Source organism: Opisthorchis viverrini (genome assembly GCF_000715545.1).
Source record: "Opisthorchis viverrini unplaced genomic scaffold opera_v5_3, whole genome shotgun sequence".
Lineage (NCBI taxonomy): Eukaryota > Metazoa > Platyhelminthes > Trematoda > Opisthorchiida > Opisthorchiidae > Opisthorchis > Opisthorchis viverrini.
Window position 1 is genome coordinate 4,705,641 of NW_008751659.1, and position 25,241 is coordinate 4,730,881.

General features: G+C 44.3%; 1 protein-coding gene across 1 annotated transcript in view; it reads right to left on the reverse strand.

Annotated features, from left to right (window-relative positions):
• Positions 1-25,241, reverse strand: part of T265_00382 (hypothetical protein) — a gene marked incomplete at both ends in the record, with an annotated part of 34,724 nt that overhangs the window by 4,288 nt on the left and 5,195 nt on the right. Inside the window, 6 exons of the mRNA XM_009164127.1 lie at positions 3,584-3,693; positions 5,457-5,881; positions 9,109-9,902; positions 11,025-11,265; positions 13,019-13,161; positions 17,433-17,785. Of these exons, the coding sequence (XP_009162391.1) occupies positions 3,584-3,693; positions 5,457-5,881; positions 9,109-9,902; positions 11,025-11,265; positions 13,019-13,161; positions 17,433-17,785 (2,066 nt within the window). The remainder of the gene's footprint in view (positions 1-3,583; positions 3,694-5,456; positions 5,882-9,108; positions 9,903-11,024; positions 11,266-13,018; positions 13,162-17,432; positions 17,786-25,241) is intronic.

Genomic DNA, 25,241 nt, shown 5'->3' on the forward strand with positions numbered 1-25,241 from the left:
TGCGGATGTTTACAGTACATAGCACAATACAAGACGAGATTATAAGCAATCCTCCATCTCACAAGAGGATTTTGCGCCTACTTTTAAATGACTCACACCACACTTGTGGACTTTGGTATCTAGAATGGCTCTGGATTCTGAAGCATTCAATCACAAGTGAAGCAAGCACATTCGAAAAAACATGGAGGCCAAGCTGAAAATATTGTCGATTAAACTTAAATATTCCTAGATTTCCTAGATCGACCGGTGAACTAGATATACAGTTGAGAAAGACAAAAACTTCAGACTCTTACTTCAGTATGATAGATACTGATTGGGCGTGCCCTGTTCTCAGTTGCGGTAGGTGTGTCACGGGAGTACACAATCAATGTATGCACAAGACGCATAGTATCTAAACTGGTAAAAATCTGCCTTCAAATCAGATGAAAGTATGTTACGACAACCAACAACTAATGGCGTTAGGAAGATTGTGAGAAGGTTACAGTGAGCAACTGTGCTGCTTTATTCGGATTTATCTGTAACCGCAGAGTTCACCTTGCTTTGGTACGTATAGAATCCACTGGCTGCAACTATAATACCACAGAAGCGTCCACTACATATACATTCAATGAGACTGAAATCCGGTGAAATCGGATGGCAAATTCGAAAGCCAAACAAGTAAGAAAAGGATGTCTCTGTCAACCTTCACAAAGAGGAATTATGAAGGAGAGGGAAATGTAACACGGAAAATGACATAAAGCAAGCCTATCAAGAACAAAGGGAGTTAGATTTATTTCGAGTTTAAAAAAAGAGAGAAGTATTCCTAAGAGGATGAATCTGCAATACAATGGAAGAAAATATTAGGAGTTCAAACAAAACCAGGTGAACGGATCAACAACCACCTGATAGACTACTAGAGAATTTAGAGATCACTACCAAGTAGTTGAACACGACCACCGCATTAGGAGTGACGCAAACCAAAGGCTACACCCGACCAAACACGTTCTTTATAGTTTAAGGGGAACGAACAAACAACTAGAAGGCTTGGTGAAATTCCAACTGTGTTGAGAGGGTTTCCGACGCCACAACTGATTATGATTCTCAGTTTACTGATGACGAAGGAAACGAACGGTGTCCTAAGAAGGAAAACAATGGATGGTGAAATGGCTTTTTAAAAGAATCGAATTGGAGAAGTGAATCGGTTCTCCCGCAAAGTCGAGTAATTTGCACAGGATTGGCAGGGGAGCACAACTGTTCACACTGATGTGGCTATCTCTGATGATGAGTGTGGTTTCGGAGGAAGTTACCAGGATGCTGGTTGAAGCCATAGACCGAAAGCAGTTAGAATCCTAGAACGACTGCTACATCGCACGACACCACAGAACGCCCAACCAACACCTCAGCTTTAAGTACAGAACACCACAGTTCACATGAACCACTTGACTTCTACTCAGTCAATATTTCTTCTAATCGTAACCTGCAAGTGTCAGTTCATGTTTCTTGAAACATCTTATGCGCAGGAAGATATACGGAGTGATTTCCATCCAACCTCGTGGGGACATTCGTTGTGGGAAAATGACAGAATGTATTCGGCAGTCCCGAGCTGAGCAAAATGCATCGAAATACGGGCAAGAAAAGTCCCCAAGAGAGGATTACACGAAGAAACATGGAAAGCTGGGAGTAAATGAGTGTGATGCGTAAACTCGAAGAGTTCTCATAAACACAGTTTCATCTATCTACTCTCCATAAAGATCCGTGCAAGCGCGATCTGTCGCTGCAGGAGCCTTTTGGATGAACCATAAGCCAGGATATACCGGAAGACAGGTTAACTGAAACGGCCGGACTGGAAATCAAGTGAGCTGTGAAAGTTAAGCGTGAGAGAAAAGCGAAGAATTTGCATAAAAATGGAAATGGAAATTAAAATAAATGGAGAAACTAGCGATTCAATAATTTGCAGATAAATAGTGGTCAGGATAGGAGACTAGAATTACAAAAACGAAGGTGGTTTGCAAACAAGGATCCTTGAGTTTGTCCTCGAGGAGAAACTGCTGCCCCAACTTCACTGTGGCACTTCGCTAAATGGTCGCTCCCGAAAAAGTCATGTTCTTCGGAAGGAAAGCACCAACTATCTTGAAATACGAAAACGTTCACACTACTGAATTCATCGTGATACGCGTTCCGGAGAGATTCTTGACTAGCCCCAATAATGAAGTGATGTTCCCGAATATTACTACGGAAACCAAAGAGAACAACATGCTGCCAAGCACACTGCCTCCGAAATTCACAGCTCTGGAGTAACGATCGTTAAAACAGATAGAACATCGGATGGTCAAAGTACGAGCCGTGATAGCAGTTTGTATTCTTCTAGGATCAGCTATCATGAAAGTGTTAGTGCAAACAGGTCTTCCGCGGCATAATGAATCCAAACGAATTTAAGGCCTCTACGTCAATCACTTCACATTTGTGAACTCAGGGTATGATATCAATAACCTAATCGCACTAGTATTACAAAAACAAGAATTAGAATCCGTTCGTCACTACACAAAACATATTTGAGGGTGCATTGAAGACGTCCCCGTGCAGCCATGTTGAACGCGACTGGCTATTAAAGACAACACGGAAAATATGAACACATGATTGTCAACAATGCACATTTACCACACAAACGTTTCCAACTCGGCCGTCCACTAAAAGACCATTTTGGCAACTACCCAACCTAGCTGACCCTATCGACAACCGAGAGGCAACAACGAGGTGCTCTAGTTGCACGCACAAGCATGAACAAAGGTCAGACGAGCATATGATAATTTGGTACTACGCATCAGACAAAGGCACACCGGTGCACTTCGTGCAGTGACGGTGGTCACCGAAAATCGATAGGTGTAGGTACGCGGACAAAGCAGGAATTGTATAAACAGTTTGGATAGCATACACAGTAGTGTTTTTCTTGATTAATTTGAGGTAAAACACCGTAGAAATCTGCTGCAAGGCACTGAAACTAAGAGTGGACTACGGAAACAAAAGAACGATGTATTGGATCAATTGGAAAATGTTTGGGACCGATTGGGAAGTCGATTGTTTACCAAACCCCTCTGAAACGATAAATTCGGTTAGCACGCCGACTTATTGACAAATAGGCTGTGCCTTGAAAGCAAGAGAACAATTCAAAGATCGACAGATAATTATTAAAATGATGTCACACCATGCTAATACTAACAAATTTGTCATTCGGAAGCATCGTAGTTGGTCTTGAACGGCATTGTATGACCTAAAATGTGGAGCCCACTTCGATCATCACAACACTAAAGCACATGTGATCTAGTGCTATTCTACGCATCTGACTGATGTTGCTTCCGGCGAGATCAACGCTAAAACATGAAGTCACAAAAAACCGCAAGACTGGTAGATGTACAGTGGACACCTGACTTTTTGACAGTTCTCCAATCAATTACAAACTACAAGCGCAGAAGATACTACGATGGCAATTGTAACTATTAGATAATCTCAGATTGTTGACAATCAAGTACTGTAGCTCACTGACGAGAACGGTAATCAACAACTGAATTGGCCTGTGGGAAGTGAAATTCAACAACAGTCACGTTACCTTCCTGCTCTCCTTCGATGGTGTGTTCGTAAAGAGCAAATTTTTGGGGATTGTCCTCTATTTGGAACCGATGTAGAAGAGTGGTGATCACCTCTTTCGTTGTAGTGGACCTGAACAGGGGGAGAGAAGAAGCGAGAAGGTGAATCGTGAATGGTAGGATCAAGTAGGGGATAACGGTCTGATCTAAGTCAGGAAAGAAAGGAACATTTATCCACGCATATCGATCAATACAATTTAAAGTAAAACCTACGGAACGCGTCACTCCGAAAACAGATGCACATCTGCTCAGTGTGTCACGTCACGAAGCGGAAACAACAGTGTACCGAGAAAGTGCAATTAAGTTAACAGATCATCAACAACGTCGTCAATGTCTGGGGAAAAGTCAAGAAATTCATCTCTAGCTTTATTTCGACGCCCCGTTACTATGAAAAGGCTATGACATATGTCTATTCCCTCCTACAATTGATGTGAACTGCGCTGAAAGGCCGACAGGCATAGTAGTGTGGAAGGTGAAAGAGATAAAGAGGACTCGTCTCTGCCAAAAACCCTAACACCAAATGTTTCGCCCTTATCAAGACTTATCCGCGATATGAACCTTACAATCTCCCACAACCTTCCAAATAGGGGCTGAACACTTTCCACTTGATCACAAGTAGCTGGTTAGCAGTGGGCTTGATTCACTAATCATATTTCAAACAGGAGATTCATGCCACATGATCTGATCGTGACTCAACCCTCGAGTAACGACTCACGCAGAAGACCCATGCGAATCGTGGGAAGTTATATCTTCTAAGCAATCTTATCGATCAGGAACCAAGTACACTACACGTTCTACGTGGCTTGGAATCACTCTGGTTATTCGAAACAAGGCAGGTTACCATAAAAAACTCAGTGACTATATGGAGAGTACACCATAAAGTTTGGGATAATTGATCTGGTAGCTAGGATAGTAACCCGATTATAGATTATCTACTATTATCTATTATCTATTATCTACTACTATCTATAGATTATCTACTCTTATAAAACGGTTGTCATTGACCAACTTAAACGTAGGGTCTAAGACGCGTGCGGTTCGTTGACATAAATCCCATTCTAGGCCCTGCGGCTCGTCAACTACAGCCAGAACGCATGACAAGGCCTAGACCCTGGTATTTTCATCACGCAGAACCATTTTTTCGAAAAGGCCTGTGGTGAAAAACAAAACGACGTTGGTGGAAACCGTCTAGAAAACGACAGTAGGTAAAAAACGGAAAGCAAGCACTCCACTAGTGAAATTGGTTAACAGCCGCCTTGGTACACGGCTCCTAACTGTGAGTGCTTACGGACAACTTGAATAGTGTACGCAGCAAACAAATGTCTGGCCATGACTAGTTACAAACATGCAGGATTTCATGGCGAAAAACCCTTCAAGCTGAAGATAATCCGAAAATCGTCGAAGAAACTTCAACTAACTGGCCGTGTTGCAGAACCACTGTCTACATTGGAATAAGCAAAATGAGCTTCCGACCAAAGAAACAGAGATCGGCGATGGAGATTAGGTATCCACAAGCCGAGACCAAGAAACACAGAGGTCATCACACTGAGTTAGAAGGGAAACACGCCACAGGTCTCAACTCAAGCACTGTTCAACAAGAGACCTTAGAGAAAAGTAAGACCGCAACCAGAAGAATATGATGTATGGACAGATTTGCGAGTGCCGACGTATTTCGGACTGACGGTAGTAGAGTACGGTGGTTAATTATCTTTAGTTTTCTAAGCAGCAATAGAATATGTAACCGGGTCCCTTGACATGACAACGATATTGTGCTAAAAACCGGATGTTGCCCAAATTAAGGGGTAATATGAGCGTAGCCTCGGAAAAGGAACTTACAGTCGAACATAAAGTAACTTAGTGCTTCCTCTGGGAAGCCAGAAAGTAGAAGATTGTGGATGTGGGCCAAACAGACGTTTGGAAATTCTCCGTTGAACAGAAGAAACAGGATAGTCCGCCGAAAATGGAGGTGCACTTGCAGTGACAGCTGATTTGGGAGGGAAAAACTGGACGCCATCAGTTGTTTGGCCGTTTGGAATTGAGTCACGTTTAGCTACCCCATTCGCAGAGGAGTTCACAAGACCAGGTTCAAGAGGGGCAAGAAACTCGTCAGAATCCAGATCACCTGTGTCATCTTCATCTTCTTTTCCAACTAAATCGAAGATGGAAACTGGACGAACTGTTAGCAACATGTGTATTGGGCGGATGAGATTGATGTGGATCCGCACCTGGCCTTCACAATCCCCAGCAGGTAAAGAGGGAACCTGAGTGCAGACAAAAAATATTTGATTAGAGCCAAAGAGAAAAGAAGGATTTAGGGATCTTGTACCGAAAGCGGGGAAGTAATGGATGTTTCTGCGGATCTATTCAAGTACAGTCCACTGCACAAGGATAATAGTGGCGTCAGAGGGTGTAGTCCTACAATACACAATAGTGTTGAGGTCACCACATGTCGTGGGTCACATAGTATTTTGTCGGTCAGGATGTATAAAACTTGTAAACAAATAGCACCTCTTGGAGACAAGGAGGAAGAATAGCCGGTCGTGATTCTTCACTCGATCTTTCTAGCCCATCAGCTACCTATAGTTTAACTATTGTTGTCGGGAGGGTTGCGAGTTCGAATGTCCCTTAATAGTCGTGCGCACGGATGGTGGAAAATGACAACGAAATGGCCGAATGCCTTTTTAGTTTGGTTAGACCCAAACTGAAGGATGAGAACCAGAAATGAAACCCTAAACGCTCACAAAATATCCCAATTAATACCTGCGTATACCGAGATTTTCACAGTTACTGTATTCGCATCATCGACAGCACAAGATCAGTATCGAATACCACACTGACAATGTATTCGAAAACCTGACTGTGAAAAAAAGAATAAAATGTAGAGGATAGGAACCTATATCAACTGCAAGACAGACCTAGAGCTATGATTTACTTTTATTGTCGAGACCCAAATAGGGGAACAGTTTCGGTACGGCAGTTGACCACCGGCTCAAGACCTTAACGTATGATAATTGCGTTATGTTTCGTCTCGCCTGCTTAGTTGACGAACCGAAGTTTATACCCAATTAGCTGTTGTTTCTGCTCTAAGCAAATAAAGCCATCTGCCTACTTTGGGGGTAAAAGCTGGCTCTAGTACCTACTCAACAGATCCTATGGGCTATCTGTATCTTTCTGAGTTCTATGAATATTGATTGACGGAGTTCCCCAAAGTGGCAGTTCCGCAGCCCGCTCAAGTCATGACTTTCACAGAAGTACCACACGTTGGGCGGTTGTCGAGTAAACTATCGTATCACTTACGCTCAAAGAATACCCTCATAAGAGGTAATTTGTGATCGCAAAAGCTGGGATATGCACATGAGAGTTTATGTGGTTGAATAAACTCATCCGTTGAATAAAATAGTTATCTTATTCGCGAATGAAAGCTGATTGAAGCAAACCAGAGAGGATGTTTCATGTTCAACAATAGAAATCCGCAATATTAAACATGTAGCGTAATTTCGAGAGAACCAAAAGAACGCGACCATTGCGAAAACTCAAGGGGATTTTTTTTACATCGAAGAGTGCGATGCGACAGTAAAAATTTATCACGGATTTTCGTCGTGATGCTTTGGGTGGAACGGACTATTTCCAACGCACGTCTTGGTTGTTGAGCATTACATGGATCAATAAACAAGACCAATTATCAAACAGTATTCACCACAGCTAACGTTATTTAAGTTCTCCATTGTCTTGTGAGGTCAACAACAAGTGCGCATCAAAGTTACACCTCTCACACACAGCTAGGTGTTCCACAGTGGTATAGATTTATTAGTGGGAGCACGTGGCGACCCATGATTTCGAGTGGGAAAATGACCCCGAATCGGTAGTGTTGAACGCTACAAGGATTGAGTACAACCGAAGAAAACGAAAAGTAGACCATAATTAGGCGCAGCTGTTCCTTTCCATGCCTTCAGCGGAAGCTGCGGAAAAATTGGCGGAGCCACCAATTTCGTTCGGACGCAGATAAATCTGAAACTCCTCGCCACATGCTCATCAGCTGCACGGCCTCTTTTCTATTCACATTCAGGATCTTGACTATTTCCACCGTCATGGGCGTCAATCGCTGAACTAGATTTATTCCGCCCTGTTTTGTGTAGGCTCCGTCAACGCCGAGGTTTTCATCAAAGCCTGATACCCGTCTGTGTTTCTGGGCGCTTTGTATTTGTCTACTCTTATGCTCTGCTGTACGGTCCAGTGGCTACTGTTTCCTACCACAGTCACTGCACTCAATTCAAATACATAGTCTCCAGTTCTTTCAATAGTGAGGCCATCCCAGAATTGCACCGCTATTGAGTGTAGCGTTTTTTCTCTCCAAAACGCGATTCGAAAGTTGGACATATCTGGAAACCCCGGAATGACCTTACACGTTTCCGCTTTGTATGGAATGACCTCTGTGCCAATTCACTTCTTACCAGGTCCTGATACCGGGGTCAAAACCTTATCTAAAAATTGCTCATACAAACTTAAATAAAAAATCACTTTCCTAAAGCCCGTTTTTTCTCGCTGGGTTGCTGTCTGGTAGATATGTTTTGTGCACAGAGCTATAGGTCCTCTAAAATTCTACCAAGAAGCAATACGGCAAGTCGCCTTAGGGCTGCCCAATTTGTTGTTTTTGATGAACGGTAGTGTTTAATTTCCCAACCTGTTTCATACAAACCTGGAATGTTAGTGTGCCTAAAGTGAGATCTATTTCCATACCAAACAGTATGCGGGGATGCAGACTGTTGGGATACCCCTAGAAATCGATAGTCTTGAATTTGTCGCTCCAGAGGGGATTGTACGAAACATACGGCTGGAAACTCGTGGGATCCATCCTCAACGTATCTGTTCTAGCATTAATTGACCCACACATACCAAAAAAAACTTGTAAAATGCATTCACGAGGGGTCTACAAGCAAATCCAGACCGAACTGAAATCCATGCGGGGTTTCCTCCCTAACTAATCGGTCGCAAGGCTGGTTCATCATACTGATAAAAACCTCTAGCCACCACCTAACAATGAATTAGCCTGCTACTATGAGATCTTGCTAACTGGCCCTTGCCCATCTTTGGCCTGCCGAAGCTTTGTCAAAAACAAGCCGCTACCGATAAAAAAAATCCGCCGGTTGTCTGCCAAACTTTCTGGGAAAGACAACTCCTTGATCGGTTCCAAGCGTTTCCTAGTTACTGAAAACAATGCAACAGTGTGTTCTTTATCATCTCGTTTACCATGGAAAACCCCATGCCACTTGGGAGTACTCAACACTTCGTAGGACGTTTAAATGAAAAGCCTTTAAAAGCTGCCACCCACTCGACTAGGATGGAGATAGTTTGAGTTGGAGCGTGCGCCAAAAGTGATAAGCCCAGGTGAGATATTCCGTGCATACGTTCAAAAGATCAACTGACTTAAGGACCTGAGAAATTTCCTACAGAATGATCCAACTTGTACTAGCATTCCTGAGTTTCTTACCAATCGTGACTGTAGTCCGAACTCGTTTGCATTGAATACATTTAAACGTTCATTCAGCTGAGCGGCTGTATATGGCAAACGACCTCGTGGTCCGACAGTAACGGGAGTGAGAGGGATCGAAGGTGCAGGAGTGAAACCCGTACGTTTGGTACGTTTGATCCTGGTTTTTATCGCTGCAGCGGTGGACTGCATCACCGTAGCGTATCCGACTTCTGATGATGGCGGAGAAAATGAAGATTCCGAATTACCAAGCTTACTAGGCTCGGATACATCTTTACAATATGTTGGTGGTGATGGAGCAGGAGCGCTCGGGATAATCCGCTGCTGCTGCGTTTCTGGGGTGAGTTCCCTAACACGAATGCCATGCGCTCTGATGGCCTCCCGATCTAAACTGGAGAAGTCATAAAATAGACGTGTGTAGATAGTTGCATCTGAGCCCTGTCCTGCGAGGAATGAGTGTCTAGCCTTCAGGTTAGTTGACCGTCGCTTGTCGTATTGGCCAATTTCTGAAGGTTGCCTTGAAGTGGATCTCCTGTTGGATGGAGGAGGCTTGAATGCGTTTGAATTCAACGGGTCTCGAAGTGCTTCGGGTGAGGTGGCCTCAGTCGACAGCTTCGAAAAATCTGGATGCGAAGTAGTGCGTCGACCGGGAAACCTTGATAGGTCGCTCACGGCAGTGTAGTATATAGTCTGCGTAGGCTGAGGACTCTGGTTTACCTCCGAAACACGGAGCGTTCCTGTGCGCCGGGAGAAAAGGGCGGCAGAAAAGAGATAAATGGTCTGACGAACGTAGTCTTAAATACGCTAGCGGTTTCTCGGTACTCAAACTCTTGAAAGCGACGGCTGAGTTTCATCAATCAATTCAATAAAAATGGAAACTATCTCACAGCTTTAACCGAGCATAAAACACAATTCTGACAACGCCAAATACTGCGCCCATTCACACCAATTCATGAGTTATGATCGGAGTGTCAAGCCAAATAGTTCAGCTTGACACACAAAGGAGGATAACAACGGTGTTGGTAAGGATTACAGGGATTATCATCCGACTAATCTGCAGGATGGTTGAACCAACAGTAAGGAAACTGTTGCAAATTTGAGGGATATTTAAGAGCCAATAAAAAAACTACATGACACACTCTCTGTCTCTAAGAGTCAGACTTTAGAAGTACAAAGAAAAAATGATGGTTCCTTCGCGGATGACAAACATGATAGGAAGTATCAGTATTGGGACGCGATGAACATCAACAGGCAACAAGAAGTCTCATCAAAAGTTGGGACCAGAAATCTCCGGTACTCAAAGAGCAAAGAGCTGCGTCAGTACGACAGTACAACCCAAGACTGCAGGACAGCAATAAATCAAAGAACCACGGATAACCTTATTATAGGATCTTGTGTTATGGAAAGGAGAGTTGACAAATATTCACAGATTTTCGCCAGACCTTACAAACGCTTCCGACTAAACCTTGCCTACTTCCATAACAAATAGGAGAGCATTCCACTCGCTGGAACCAGCCGAAATCAAAACAGTTGTGTCGACCCGAATTCGTTCGAAAAACATTTACATACGCGATTCCGGTTAACGTGCAGGGCCGAAAAGGATAAAAGAAGCTATCTGGGCCAAAAATGCTCGTTATCTGTCTGAACGAAAGGCTATAGGTATTTCACGACTGAACAAAGAATACTACTTGGTTTGGCAGAACCATGAAATATCTTCAATCATTTGTATACAGTCCAAAGTTTACTTTCCACTCTTCATTCACATCGTCCACCAAAAAGGCAATGAACAATGCCTGCTTTTTGTCTAGACAAGAGGAAACTGGAACCATACCCTTGGTATAGGCGTAAATGGTAGGCGGTCGGACTGGACTAAAGGAGATGTTACCGGAAAGTAAAGTACGAAAGTAGTGCCTTACCATTGCTGATCACATCCTCCTCCATAATGGGTACACTGAGATTATGTTGAAACGATTGACCGGCCAATGAACTGTCCTGACCTTGCCCAGAGAGAGACTCACGAAATGGAGACAAACGAACAAATCCATTACTCTTATCGTCTGGAAAGCAGGACTTCCCCGACGGAGATCCCCCATCTATGGTTGCTGTAGGGCTTGTGTCGAACGAAAGCCGACCAAGTTTGTTGTTTAGGTCACCCGACTAAAACCAAAGTGAAAGCAATCCAACATGAGGACAGTAAAAGATACCAAGCTTTGAAATAACCTACAAGTCAGGAAATAGACCAAAGTACAGAACGGAAATATGGTGTGCGAAATGGAACAACACAGAAGAACCTAGAAACCGGCCCTAGAGTACAAGCAGAACGAATAAAAAATAAGAATTTCAAGCAGGACAGATGGAATGAATTGGACACAGGTGAAAAAGTAAAACAAACCTTAAGCCTTATCTCATTCTAAACTAAAAACCCTTGTCGACCTGGAATATGCAGACAAAATTGTTCTTATTTTAAAAGAACAACAGGAAGAATAAGGTTGTATAAAGAGCTGATCGCGGTCACCCAGTTTTAGGGCATGTGCTCAGCCTCCACAAGTTGCAAGTTTTGATGCGGGGGTGCCGTTCTTAAACATGCCTCAAGGAACTCAGGAAAGTGATATTGGAAGTTGTGGGACGCTAAGTGTCTTTGCAGTTGAATCAGTTGTGAGAGTAGTGTGAAGGACAGACGCATAGATCTCATGAGCCAGGGATGCGCTTGCCAAATTGAGCCACTTGTGATAGGCATCTCACCTGGCCCTAAATGGTGCGTATAGCGGACTACAGTATTGCTGTACTGTTTTGCTCTACGACTGAGAGACTTCGCCACTTCGGACAGAAGAAATAAGACATCTTCAGGTCTTCGACTACCGATGTCTCTGAGATCCACAAATTCGGAATCAGGGGATCAGGAAGTGGTCTTTGACGAGACAGATGATACTACGCTCAAAAGATGCATCAGCATTGTAAACTAAGGTGGCTGGGGAATGTGTTACGCATTCTAATTTACCGTCTAGAGAAGTGACTTTTCATTTGCAATTTGGAGTTGTGGAAACCTGGAGATGGACAGAAGGGCAGGAAATCGTTCAGCTGTAGCACCCCTTCGGTGCCCAACTGCTATGCACCAGAAGAAAGCACGAAGGTTGGGAGTACTGCCAGATTGCCTAAGCCTAAAAAGAGAAAGACGAGAGGCAGAGGTCGGGTTCGAACCACGCGCCTTCCAGTCAGTAAATTTGCACTGTAACCACTGGGCCATCTGGCAGAAAGGGACGACGATACGAAAAATTTGAGTGCTGTGGGTACTGGACGGATGGGGTCAACGTGACCCTCCGTGTTTGGCTGGAGACATTGAACGGCATGCTGGATAATCGATGTCAGTCGCGTTTATGCTGTCAGTTTCTATCCAGATTGTCTGACTGCCTGTTGGTGTAGGCATCTCGGATGTTTGTAGCAGGCTGGCATTAGGTCTTTCTCCTTCCCCAATCTCCTTCTCTCTCTCTCTCTACTGAAATAAATTGACATGGTCGTACGGTAGTGAAGGACCAGTGTTCTCATCTGGTGTTGTTGTCAATGACGATAAAACGTAGTGCCAGAGGGCACTCTACCAACTAAGCCTCATCTAGAAACAAGTGCTGACAGGAAGCTTGATGCTCTTGAAAGTTCACAGAATAATCTACGGTTGCGTCCCTGAAATACCTTTGAGGGAAACGGTGCTCTTGTCGGCCCCCGTCCAGTGTTTGTGGTTATCCACTAGTTCTCTTTTTCCCACGTTGTTACCTAACCGGCTGTACGGGGTTGTCCAAACAAATTGGCAAAGTTGAGGGGCAGTCGGGTACAATTATTTTTAAGGAAATCGATCCTCCTAAAATGGGTTACTGGTCTGAAATAAACAAAGCACAACATATATTACTTAACAACGCACTTCAATATCCTCATGGGCACTTATAGCACTTCCTTGAGGAGTCTTCGATCGGGATCCGGTCGCTCTCAACTTGTCTTGGTAGTTCCCATGGCATGTTACCTGAACATTGCTCAAACAACGAGGATGACAAGTCATGTGACAATCTGTGGGGAGGGATGGAAAAATTATAATATAGTGGATGCTCTCCGAATTATGTGACAATGATTCTCGGTAGATATCGGATAGTCGAACCGTTAGACATCACCAACGCTCATCTGGCCAGTTATCACTTTGCCATCTATTGGAAATATGCTCGGTCGCGAATTCAAGCTGACAGATTCTAGCCTAAGGATTATGTAAGTCACGGAAAAACTTTTGGTGACTGCACTCAATTATGTTAAACAGAAGACCCTAGTTTCCATAAAAGAACAGAAGTACACGTGCAATCAGAGACGTGAGCAACATTATTGCTGACAGATTAACAATGACAGCAGTATGTCATCTAGGGAAAAAAAACAGAGAACTAGGGGGAGCATTCAAATTACTATGCCTCGCATGAAATATTTTCTCATTATTTTATTTGTTGTACTACTTTCCCGCAGAGCCTATCTGTTCATTACGTCTGCAGCTGGTGTATCCATCCGTCTGATTAATCAAAAACGTGAAGCAGGCACCGAAAAGCACAAGCACCTGTTCTGTCGGCATGATTGAACAAGTCGGGGCGACTTTCCCTCGTGCCTGACAATCGGCGTGCAAGCCAATTGCCAATGATTGTCACAATATCCCACCGATCAATCCAAGGTTACTTTCGGCAGGCTGCTAGTCCCGTACTTTGACACTAACCTTACAAATATGGAGTGTAGACTATAAAGCGTCAGGATTAATCCAAAGAATTTCGATTGACCGAGTCCACATAAACAGATGTCAATATGGCACTAACATCGAGCGCTTCGCAGCGTCCGTACCCGCCACAATTCATTCACATCGTTACAGCGTAAGTTGTAGATAGTCACAACAGAGTCCGTGATAGCTCAGTGGTTAAGGCGTTGACGGAAAGGTCCGCTTCTAGCTGCTCCCATCTAGCCTTGCGAAACCTGGCAGTCTATCAACCATCGCGGACGGACGCGTGACGTGATAGTGGAAAGTCCGCGGCGTCCAAAACGTCCTGGTAGAATAATAGTAAGTGGCTCGCCTCATAATTGAGATGTCCAAAATCCCTGTTGGAGACAAACTGTTCAACAAGTCAAGGTAACCAACCTCTACGAAAGAATCCCTCTATGAGCAAGATTAGCGTGATGGATATCTTAGTTAAACGTCTAGAATACCCTTGGATTAATTGCGATGGATGAAAGTTGGTGGATCAATGGCGCTATCGAGAAATTCAAGATATTTGCCTGATATGGGGTCTGGTGGACCCGTGCGTAAGACCAAAACAATGCACACTGGTCCTCAAACCTTGAAGAATATACGGAGACGGGTTGGGCGTTCGTGTGGAGACTGCCACGGTTGTCTGGGTGAACAACTTGAAAAACAAATAAGGCCTCAGGGAAATTCGTCTGAGACCGGAAATGACAAGAGTTACTCGCGCCTCAAAATGTGTGCATGAAATTATCTATCAAAGTGCAACCGTCACTCGTACGTCCGAAAAGTATTTAAACTGGAAATAAGTGAAATCCCAAAGGGATGGAATGAGGCTAGAAGCAAGACTTTGCATTGAAGCACACTGAAACAGTGAGCCGCTTCCGACATACATTGGGAGTATGGCAGGTCTACCTGCACAGTCGGAACCAGTAGTGTTGAAAAGTAGTGTGTGCGGCGCCAGATGTGTGAAGATATGACAAATAGGACCTCTTCTTTCAACTATAATACCCTAGTCACCCCAAGGAAGAATGAGGGCTGTGATATTGCTAAGCTGCCCAAGCCTAGACAGAAGCAGTCAAAATGCAGAGGTTAGATTCGGACCGCGGACCTTTCACGCCTTAACAACTGAACTGCCTCCACCTCAATGCAGTATTAACAGTCGCAAGCCAACGCCTGGTATAATACTGTAGGGGCAATAGCCAGATGGCTGTCACAGTCACCTCGGGCACCCTTTCGAAGATAGAAAAATGACTAGTGACAGTTTCCAGGACAGTCTATAGTTCCCAAATAAATTCGAAGCTGACTTGGGAACTTACCCACCTCTGTCTCTGAATAAATACAGTGTAAGTTCACATAGGTCTGAAGTCCGGCTGCGTTTCAAAGCACAAAAGCATAGTGGTACCTCAAAATTCGATATTTTGACTCACGGATTACGGTTTGAACTAGCTCGAGCTCAGGGGTTGGGGCATACCTGAAGGTTGTTGATCCGCAACTCCCACAAGACCCAAGAAAACCTTCGAAGTTCGTTCATGGAGTAGTATGGATCGCAGTGCACCTGTCATACAAACTGAGCTCAAGCCGGCGCCATAGGTGTCAAAGGCCGACAGGCCCTACCCTGACACTTCTTGCTAAACTAAGTTCAGTTCAATTTTTCAGACGTCAACCGTGTACCGAAGTACGGTGGTCCCAGGTGCTGTGGCTTTGTTCACTGAGGATGAGAAGAATAAAGGCACGCGTTGGAGACGATCACCTAATCAAATAATTCACGTTAAATGTTTCTGTTTATCTCAACCCCCCGAAGAGGTTGTCATTCTTTCTGATGCAGAAACTGTTCGTAGGCATTGATGATAGAGGGCAGACATCCTACTGGTACTGCCTAGTCTAGGTTGTGCATTGGAACGTTACCACCGGGCTTGTAGAGGCATTCCATAAACACCCCAAGGGGCTACGGATGTTAAAAATCTGTCAGAAGGGTTCGCACACGCAGATCCTTCCTTTATAATAATAATAATAATAATAATAATAATAATAATAATAGCAGTAATAATAATCTTTCAGTTGCAACACTCTTTTGGTTCATAGCTGCCAGGCCACCTGAAGGGAGTATGAGGACTGAGATACTGCCAAAGCCCAAAGAGAAGTAGTCAAAATGATGAGATTGGGTTCGAAACACGGACCTTCCAGTTAGTAAGCTGGCACCTTAAACGCCAGTAAGAGTGCGCATGGTATTACAGATACTGCTGGTGCGGGAAGTCTCGCGAATACGAGAGGCTACCCATACTTTTCAGTAAGGTTGCAACGCGTGAAACTGGGCATGTCCATTAGCGAATCCAACAGAAGAGCTTCACATTCCTGAAAACGAAAATTAAAAGTGGAACGAAGGACAGAAGTTGTCAATCTGTCACGTGTGCTCTGGGCTCGCCGTCATAAATCAGGACTACATGGTTCGAGTATTGTGCATGATGACGATTCAAACTCACTGTATGGTGAATTTGAGATTTGCTTTTGTACCAAACTTGATGGGCGACAAAAATGCTGAGATTTCCTCGTACGCATGTATATGACCAGAAGTATGGAGGTAAGTAGATTCCAGTACTTTTGTAAACCTTCGTTCGCCCATAAGCTGCTTCGGCCAATGGTGTCGAAAATGCTGGTTAAATCGTTGCGAAAGCTACTTCAGCTCTAAGACTGTTCTGTGAACATGGACAATAATGGCGCTCCAAACCGCAAGGATAAGAATAGGCTCCCGACAATTAAGATCAAATGTACAGTTGTGCGAAGATGTGTCCTAAGTCACAGCTCTAATCACAGTGGCACAAAGCCTGTCCCAGATATAATGTGACTACTGGATTCAATTACGCCGTAACACGTAAACTCAATGTATGAGACGCAAGTCTGAGGGTAAATAGTACGTTGATCATACAAGGTGTTTTGTCAGTCCTAATAGTGATCAATCCTATTCCGACATGGTATTACGATGAGCTTACTTCAATGCCGCTCAAAAATATGGACAGCGTAAACTCTCTAGGTATATAGCTGTCTCGACCAATTCTCCATTCTACGTCTCAGTCGACCAAGACATTATTTTTGTGCCACACCAAGATGGTGTGGATGAAGAAATTGAACAAAAATAGACAGGGAAACACCCCTGGCAAACCCTACTTTGGGAGACTGTAGCAATGATATAAAATTATTCTCAAAGGCTACAATGACTTAGGTTAATCTCTATCAAAGCGCGTGGTTTGCCCTTGATAAAAAAATATATACGTAGAATTGAACACACACTGAAAGTAAAAACAAGCAGCTTTACACTTTAGTCATGTGAGGATCACTCGTAAACCCTATTTTGGTTGTTCACTACAGTGGCTTCTCATGGGTAACTGTGAACCTCCCGTGAGTAAGACCCACATTGTCGACCCAAGCACAGACCTTCTAAGTCGTATCATTCTATAAATACAGGACAGATAAAAACTTTACATAACCGCGTTCACAAAACCGTATCATATGGTTGACCACCAATGGACAATGAAAATCTCTGAGCACTAAACCAATTAATGGAGACAAGCCGACTCACCAGCACACCGTAGGCAAATGGGCTCCCAGTCGTTGCCTAAATTGCAAATGGGCCAACTACACACATCACAGAAAGTGTCTGAATCCAATGGAATGGGGCAGAAATGATGCCCGCCTATATTGTTATGGTCGAATGATTGGACACGTTCCTTCTCAAAAGAGAGCATGGTCGTAGATTGTCTGCTCTGGAAATCACCGTTGAAAAGCGTCCGCTCCAAAATTTCAGTTGGACCTCTAGTCAACATAGCTGATGCACACTCAGAGTCGAAACCACTGAGCCTATTCGTGGAAAAAGTGGCAAGTGGGTTAATAACTCGTTCGGGCTTCGGGGGTGGTAAGGGTAAGCTCAGGGATCTATGGTTGGAAGAAGGTCCCAAGATAGGTGGCTCCTCAAAAATTTCGCGGAAATATCGCCTTATATTATCCAATATATCTTGAACTAAAAAACCTATCATTCCACCAGGATAGTAGCATGATCAGGCGTTGCCGAAATTGCAGTTAGCAAGGGACGCAATCGAGGAGTGGACAGGCCATGAAAATCTGCCGGTTGTGATTGGTTGATAGGTCCGTCTGCGGCGCCTCCGAATTTGAAGCTCTTAACAGGTTCATGGGTAAGGGAAACAACAGTTATATTCGCCTGGAGACTCGGATCGTCCGGTTCTGTATCTTGGCTGGAGTGAAAGGAGGATGTGGCCCACACCGCTAGCGGGCCAGAAGAACTAGCTAGAAGAGTATTTGATTTTTATAGGAGTACCGGATGTGAATAGTGAAGTCATTTAGGAAGAAGGAAAAGATATGGGGGCGCTCTGGCGAATGTTCGTTTAAAAACATGGAGAAAGGAGGCGGCTACAACGGCTTCTGTTAGCGCCTTCAGAATGAATCCACTACCAACCACCATGAAATGAATCAACGCCAGGGGTGGTATATTTGGGGGGTTTGGGAGAGCGTGGCAAAGTTGCTTTGAGTTTGTGTTCGTGAATCAGAGTGGGTGTATGATGTGGAAAAGTCTCTCTGTGTAGGATGTATTGCACACGATGGCTGATTTACTAGCCTGCTGTCGGACCTTCACCAACCTACCTCCATCACGTTGCAGTCTTAGGGGCGAGGCAATACTGAAATGTTTCAGGAACAAGCGGATGAAAGGTAGAGTAATAGACTCACTCTGATGTACACAGTGAACAAAACTGATCGGTCAGGTCGCCCTTTTCGAGGAATGAAGGTACTTTATAGGGGGGGAAATGCCGGGTGTTATCCAGTCCCCAAAGGTTTTTCCGGGTCGGTTTTGTTCTCGTCGTTCAGCAGCTGTCGTTCACCTGCAGGGCACAAGTGAAAAAGGACACTGCTCTTTATGTTCCCAACGCGGGGCAGCATGCTTGCCAGCGCGAGGGTTCGCATAAATAATCGTCTAACAGTGCATTAAACTGGGTTGTAGAAGGAGCGTGGACAACCGTCGGAAGAAGGTCATTCCACACAGCTACTACCCGAAATGAGAAACAATTTTGTCTGATGAATGTGTGTGCTCTGAGCTTGAAAATTTTCTTACAATGCCCCCTCCGTGTGTTTGCTGGGTCAACGGTAAAAAACCTGTTTGCTAAGCTTTGTTCAAACAGGCGTAAGTAAGAATTAGGTCCCCTCGGAGGCGACGGTACTCCAGGGGAAAGAGATCAAGCATCGCGAGACGCGTTTCGTAGTCCGCGGATTTGAGGCCGGCAACCATTCTCGTAGCGACCCGCTGGACACGCTCAATGAGGGTGACGTCTTTTGTGAATCCTGGGTAGACAACTTGGTTGGCGTACTCCAGGAGCGGTCTGACGTAGGCCCCATAGAGTATTTGGAAGTTCATGCGAATAATACGGGAGAAGGTGCGTTGGATCATCCGTAAAATGGCCTTTTGGGCCATCAGCAATCGATCTGTGCCCTGGGTGCTGGTAATCGGTTGATGACCTGGTCTTTTAGTTAACTTGGCGTCATCGGCACCGAGCATTGATCTTTATTAGATGAAGTGCGGGTATTTGTACCATGCTTTCGGCTCAACAGCAAAAAGGCTGGTCATTGTCAAGGAGTTGAGTGATAAGAGCATGTTGCTGCATTTGCGAAAAGCGTGGACACACTGCCAAGTTCTCGGAGGACCCCGCTGGTTGCGTCCTTCCGGAAAGAACCTCCAGGCAAGAGCACTGACCACGCGAGAATTAGGTTTGCAAGCGGCTTGACCCTCCTAGAATACTGAAGCAATTTTCTGGACGTTTCCGGGAAAATGTGCAACATGCAGTTCATCATTTGAATGCCATCACCGGTGGTGTAGATGTCACCTAATTGGTGAGTTTAGCTGGCAGAAAAAAGCCATATTAGGACAAGTGAATGTAGAAAATGATTGCACAGATCTGATGGTGAGCCTCTGTGTCAGTTAGCAACGGACGGATATGATAAATGTCGGTCCGTTGTTGTGTGTTCGTGCCGCCCTCAGCCGCTATAAATCGGGTGTGTAATCGCTTGCATTTAAGAAGTTCTCCTGTTGACAATGGAAAGAAAAATGCAACAGATTATGAAACAAAATGGAAAGCCAAGGGGTTACCAGGCGTTAAGGTCGATACCTATCATCTACTAGAAGTAGTATGCTTAAGTGGAAAAGGCTGAAATTACTGCGCAAAACTCGCGGACGGATGAGGGAGGCGGCGAGTAAAACCAGATATGAAAGGCAGTTAACCCGTAGTTTCGAGGAACGACAATGGTTTTCACACGTGAATATAATCGAAGGGGCACATATATCTAACACACAAGAGTGTTTTCAAGTGAGCATACACATACCAAACACACATTAGCGTGATATGTCGCTTCAGACTGCTTTCACAAACTCATGCACTCTGGTAGCCATGTACAGCCAGCACTTGTTGGACAAAACCTAGTGCGGTGACCTAGAGGGCGAACAGCCCCGTTAGTTCAGCAATTTCGTCCGTGATACTGGCCTTATCGCTGTAGATTCATGCTGGTTAGGTTGCACCGGCACAAGCTTACAGTTCAAGGGAGGTTAAGGATGAATTAAGTGCCTAAAAGTGTTGGCGCTAGAACGGGCGTCGTTTGTGTAGCTGTGGGAAAGACTAAACCCAGACGGTCAACACGGATGACTGAGAGGTGCGGTGATTGTAAGGAAGAAGTGGACAGGTGGCGGTGTTAGGTAGGAAACCGGCAAATTTGGCATGAATTTTAGTGCGTAACGGCAGCTTAGTGCTAGCTGAGTAAAGAAAAATGGCTTGCATAGTTCACTGGAGGGGACGGAGGACGGGTTTTCTTGTATGTTTGTCAAGCCGGGTGGATATCTGCATGGAGCCATCTTGGAGGTCATTTCTTCGCAAACACCAAATGGAAATGTTAGCCTTGCATGCTACCTATTTCGGGCTACATTATGTGAACGCAAGGATTGTTTGGGTCGGGAAATTGGGGATGACATCTTAAAGGTGGTGCGCCGGTTCAAATGTCTGGAAGGTACAATATATCTTCCTCAGTGCGGGTGCACTCGGGCACAAATTTTGCATGTCCACAGGCGCTTGAAAATTAAGATCAGAAGTGGTGATTATGATTTGTGACCGAAATGCTTGAATAGCCAAAAATGTAGAGTACAATTCTATCGCCCCAGCTGCTTTTAAGCAGCGTCAAGTTGGGGAATTAAGTGCAGCAGATGAAAATAAAGTTAACTGAACTGGATCCGATGGACCATATGGACAGTGTAACGGCAGCACGGGTGGAGGCCACATAACTGTTTCCCAGACTTTCCATTCTTGGACAGGGGATGTACAAAAATACGGGCCTCCTGTCGCGGACGACGAGGTTGATAAGGCGAAATTGTGGACAAGTTTAGTCCAAATTGAGAGGCAACAGAAAACTCTTATTCGTCAGCGAGAATGGAAATCACAGGCCGAAAATATTCAAATAAATGCTAGCTGTTTGAAGTTTCCTGAGGAAAATATCCCTACATAGTTACAATTCTGGTCCATATTAGAAGCATCAGCTTATGCAAGTCTGATTTTTACAGTTGGTAGCTCAGGTAGCTTAGATTGTCATTGGCTTGTTCGCTGAAACTTTTTCGACCACACTACAGGGCTGGACGAACGAGCCAACAACAATGGTTCCAGTAATCCCTTGTCACTGTCTCCCTGTATTCCGCGCTGCCTGCAAGAACAGGGCACTTGTTCGCAACAGCGAAACTGGTACGTGTTGAAAAGCGAAGCTGTTCAGCGTCGTCTGTGGCTACTTCAGAACCAGTCACAGTAAACGATAGTATCCTGGAGAAAACCCGTACAGAACTGTGAAGGGAATTGGATGTGGGTGTCAAGAGCGCAAGCTACACAATGGTATCACAGCTCTATCGATAGGCTCACGTCCACTTTGAATGAACGTTTGTGCTGAAAAGTAGTTTAGAATTACCTGTTGTTGGCAGATAACGTGAAGAATGAAGAGGGAACGGCTAGTTGATCAAGTTTATAGTGTGAATGTTGACGGGAATTGGCGAACAAGTGAGGTTAGTATGTGTTGGGTTTGACGGTGGCGGGTTTACACAGTTTCTACAAAGCTATCCGGGTCATTCACCACATTGTGTGTGGTCACATAATGGCTGGCCCTCTGCTTAGGCATTCATAAATGTTGTGCGCATACAACAGTGATCCTAAGCGTTTATTTTTATGACCTATGTAAGCAGAAAAATGGTAAGAGTCGAACAGCAATCAGGCACAAGGACTGGTTTATTTTTTCATTTTTAACAAATGGCTTATGCAGGCTTTGACCATTACTGCCCTAATTTAAGTGTCACCGGCAGGTTCCTTGTGTTTCATCAATGCTCCACATTGCGAAAATTTAAGGGCCGACGTTCGACATCGGGAATCCCAATATACGAATTACGTAGCTCTACACATGCCCTAGACTGATATTATGTTTTTAATGTGAAACTATTAGTTTTGCATTTCTCATCCTGCAGGCACCCGGATTTCTTACGCGTTAGCTTGTACCCGTTTGCTATTGAATTTCTGCGATGGTTCGTTGCATCATCAGGCCAACTCGTGCCATTCAGCATGTGGCCTATACATGATGGGTCTAATGGTTGCCCGAGGCTGCCAGTAATTATGGTATGTTACCAAGTTTTCCTTGAAGTTTGGGCGCGACAAACTCTTCGCGTTTGCTGCACAACGTCGTTAGAGCATTGCAGCGTGTTTGTGTCTCCAAGCTCAATGTTAGGCTTAACCACCTGAATAACATTTTCATTTACTATGATGTGGTAATATAACTGGTCAAAAAGGTCAACAGTTGCGGCAGGTTTGATCTTCAATTTATTTAGATCAGAGATCCAGTATTCATGGTTAAAACTCTGTTTGTGATTTTTTCGTGAAACTCGTTAGTTGTCTAACTTTTCATTGTCTCAGTATCTATCTAATACTTCAGTTTGAGTTGCGCTACTGCGCTCACATGAAATAGACGCAGGGCGCCTCAAAAAAACCGAGGAATTACAGTCAGTGAAAATCATCCATAAAGACTTTTTCATTTCGAAACGTATCCAGATTGTGAAAGTCACGCAGTCGGATGGACAATCCACTTACAGCTTCTTGCCGTCAAAAGGAAAATGGCCAACTCTTTCAACTGTGTACGATCGGGCTGTCCGGCAAACGGGAAGTTTGTTAGCCGTTCCGCGCACCCTCTGATACAATGTACGTGGACAAATCAGTGTCATCCAGATATTGCCAAACAATTTGTTGACAAGTTAACAAAACCGGCGGGACCTTACAAGACGTGTGCAGAATATAATGCATGGTGAAAGAACCTCCTAGAAGCAGAGGAAACTTAAGAATTTACCAAAATTCCGAAACAAACCGTAGTTACCATTTCTCATCTAGTTTTATCATACTTTAAGCAGTGTATGATCTCACCTGTAAGCTGTTGAAAGTTGTCAAGCTGTGATTGGACTGGAAGGATGAGCACTTCACAGAATGATTGAAGCCCCATATGAATATTTGTCAACCATGGAACCAGTCAATATGTGACCACGCGACAGATCCTTCTGATTGCAAGATGAGAGGCGCTTTACGCTGTGCACCTGAGAGTCAGTTGGATAACCGCTCGGCCTCTTAAGGCCAAAAAAAGAATTTTAATATCTGACCTGCAGATAGCGATTTCAGGCATCCCTACTTCTCATGAGGCGTGCACCACTGATGGACTGCAAAAGCGATGAAATTGCTAATTAATGCTTCCCCTATTTGTAGCACAGACTGGCCAACAAACTTATTAGTGACTGACCAGGTGGTCGCTGATTTGTTCATCTGGCTTAGCAATCGAATCTCAACCTTTTGTCATTTAACATTGGAGTGCATTGTGTTTGTCGTTACTACTTTGTTACCCCTTTGAACTTTTTACCCGATTGCTGTGGTTTGTTTTGGGTTTCAGATGATCTCTGAACTAAGTAAACTTCGTGCTCATATAGTGCCGAACGTTGAGTGTGTAATTATTTTTCAGAGTATGTGGCATTGACCACTAAATATTTGGCACCCTCAGATACTCCTGTGGCCCTCGGGGTGTCGGTGCTTGCAGCCGTAACACAAACCACGCAAATAGCGTTGCGCTTTAGAAAAATGATGTCAGAGTCCCCGATTTAGATTTCACCGAAGCATTTTCTTTAAGCTTAGTGGAATTAGTTTTCCTAACCATAAGCCGATCGCGCATGCGATGTGTTTGGTAAGACAAAGAAAACACTTAAAAAGCTCACTAAAATCCAAAAGCACCTGGATTAACGATTGGAAACAAAGGAGTAGATAAACCGCATCCGCTGGTTGTGCATTTCCGTCTTGTAGAACCAGTCAATCAGGAAATGTTTTAACAAACAGGTCACGGCAAGACAATCGGCTACCCAGCATATGAAGAAGCAAGCCCGATAAAAGAAGTCGGAGCACCCTGACAGACTCTTAATTGTGATGGTCATTAGGTGTGTTGCCAAAGCGTTTCGTTGCATTTCGGCACCGCCATATCAATGTTCCTGTTGTAAGCTGTAAAATTTTTGGAGGCACATGCGCTTAAAACGAGCAACGTCCATTATCTACCAAGGGCCTTGGCCAGGCTTCACATCAATTAGATGAATTTGGGCGGACCTTGTTGTTGTAAGTCCTGTCTAACACCGGCAAGTTAATGTCACGTCGAAAACAGTGCCGGCTTGGTTGATGGAAAGAACAATAGGGTTTGGTGATCTTAGCCCTTATCATACCAGTGCCGCTGCAGTCAGACAAGATACATACACGCAGAGAGGTCTGTTTAATGGCCTTGGTTACCCTCATGCGTGATTTGGCTCGGCAAAGTGATATCGTTTTTTTATTTTGAAGGAAGAAAGCGCATACCTAAATACATGACGGTATTTTTCGGATTCATCAGTGTATTTTGCATCTAGAAGGGATCTGAATGAAGCTATGTAATTCAGTTTGCACTCCTCTTGTCCCCAGTATTCTCTCCGGAATAAGGCTTCCTCATGGTTGAAAGATTTGGCAAGTCACCACTCCACTACATATCCGACTGAGAAGCTGAAGAGGGTAGGTCACGCGAGGATTCCTTACAAGAACAACACATAGCGGCGAGCTCAGAATAGCATTATTTCTAGAAATTTGCGCACCCAGAGACGTGGGGATGAGTATCGATCAAAATGTTCCGCTTGCTTTAGATACATGCACGGTTACAATACAGCGTAACCAGCTGAGTCAAACGCCTTCTGTCTGCTGAAAACGACAATGACATTTGAATTCCCCCGCATCTGACGGTATCTGTCGTATAGTGAAGATGCAAGAAACGC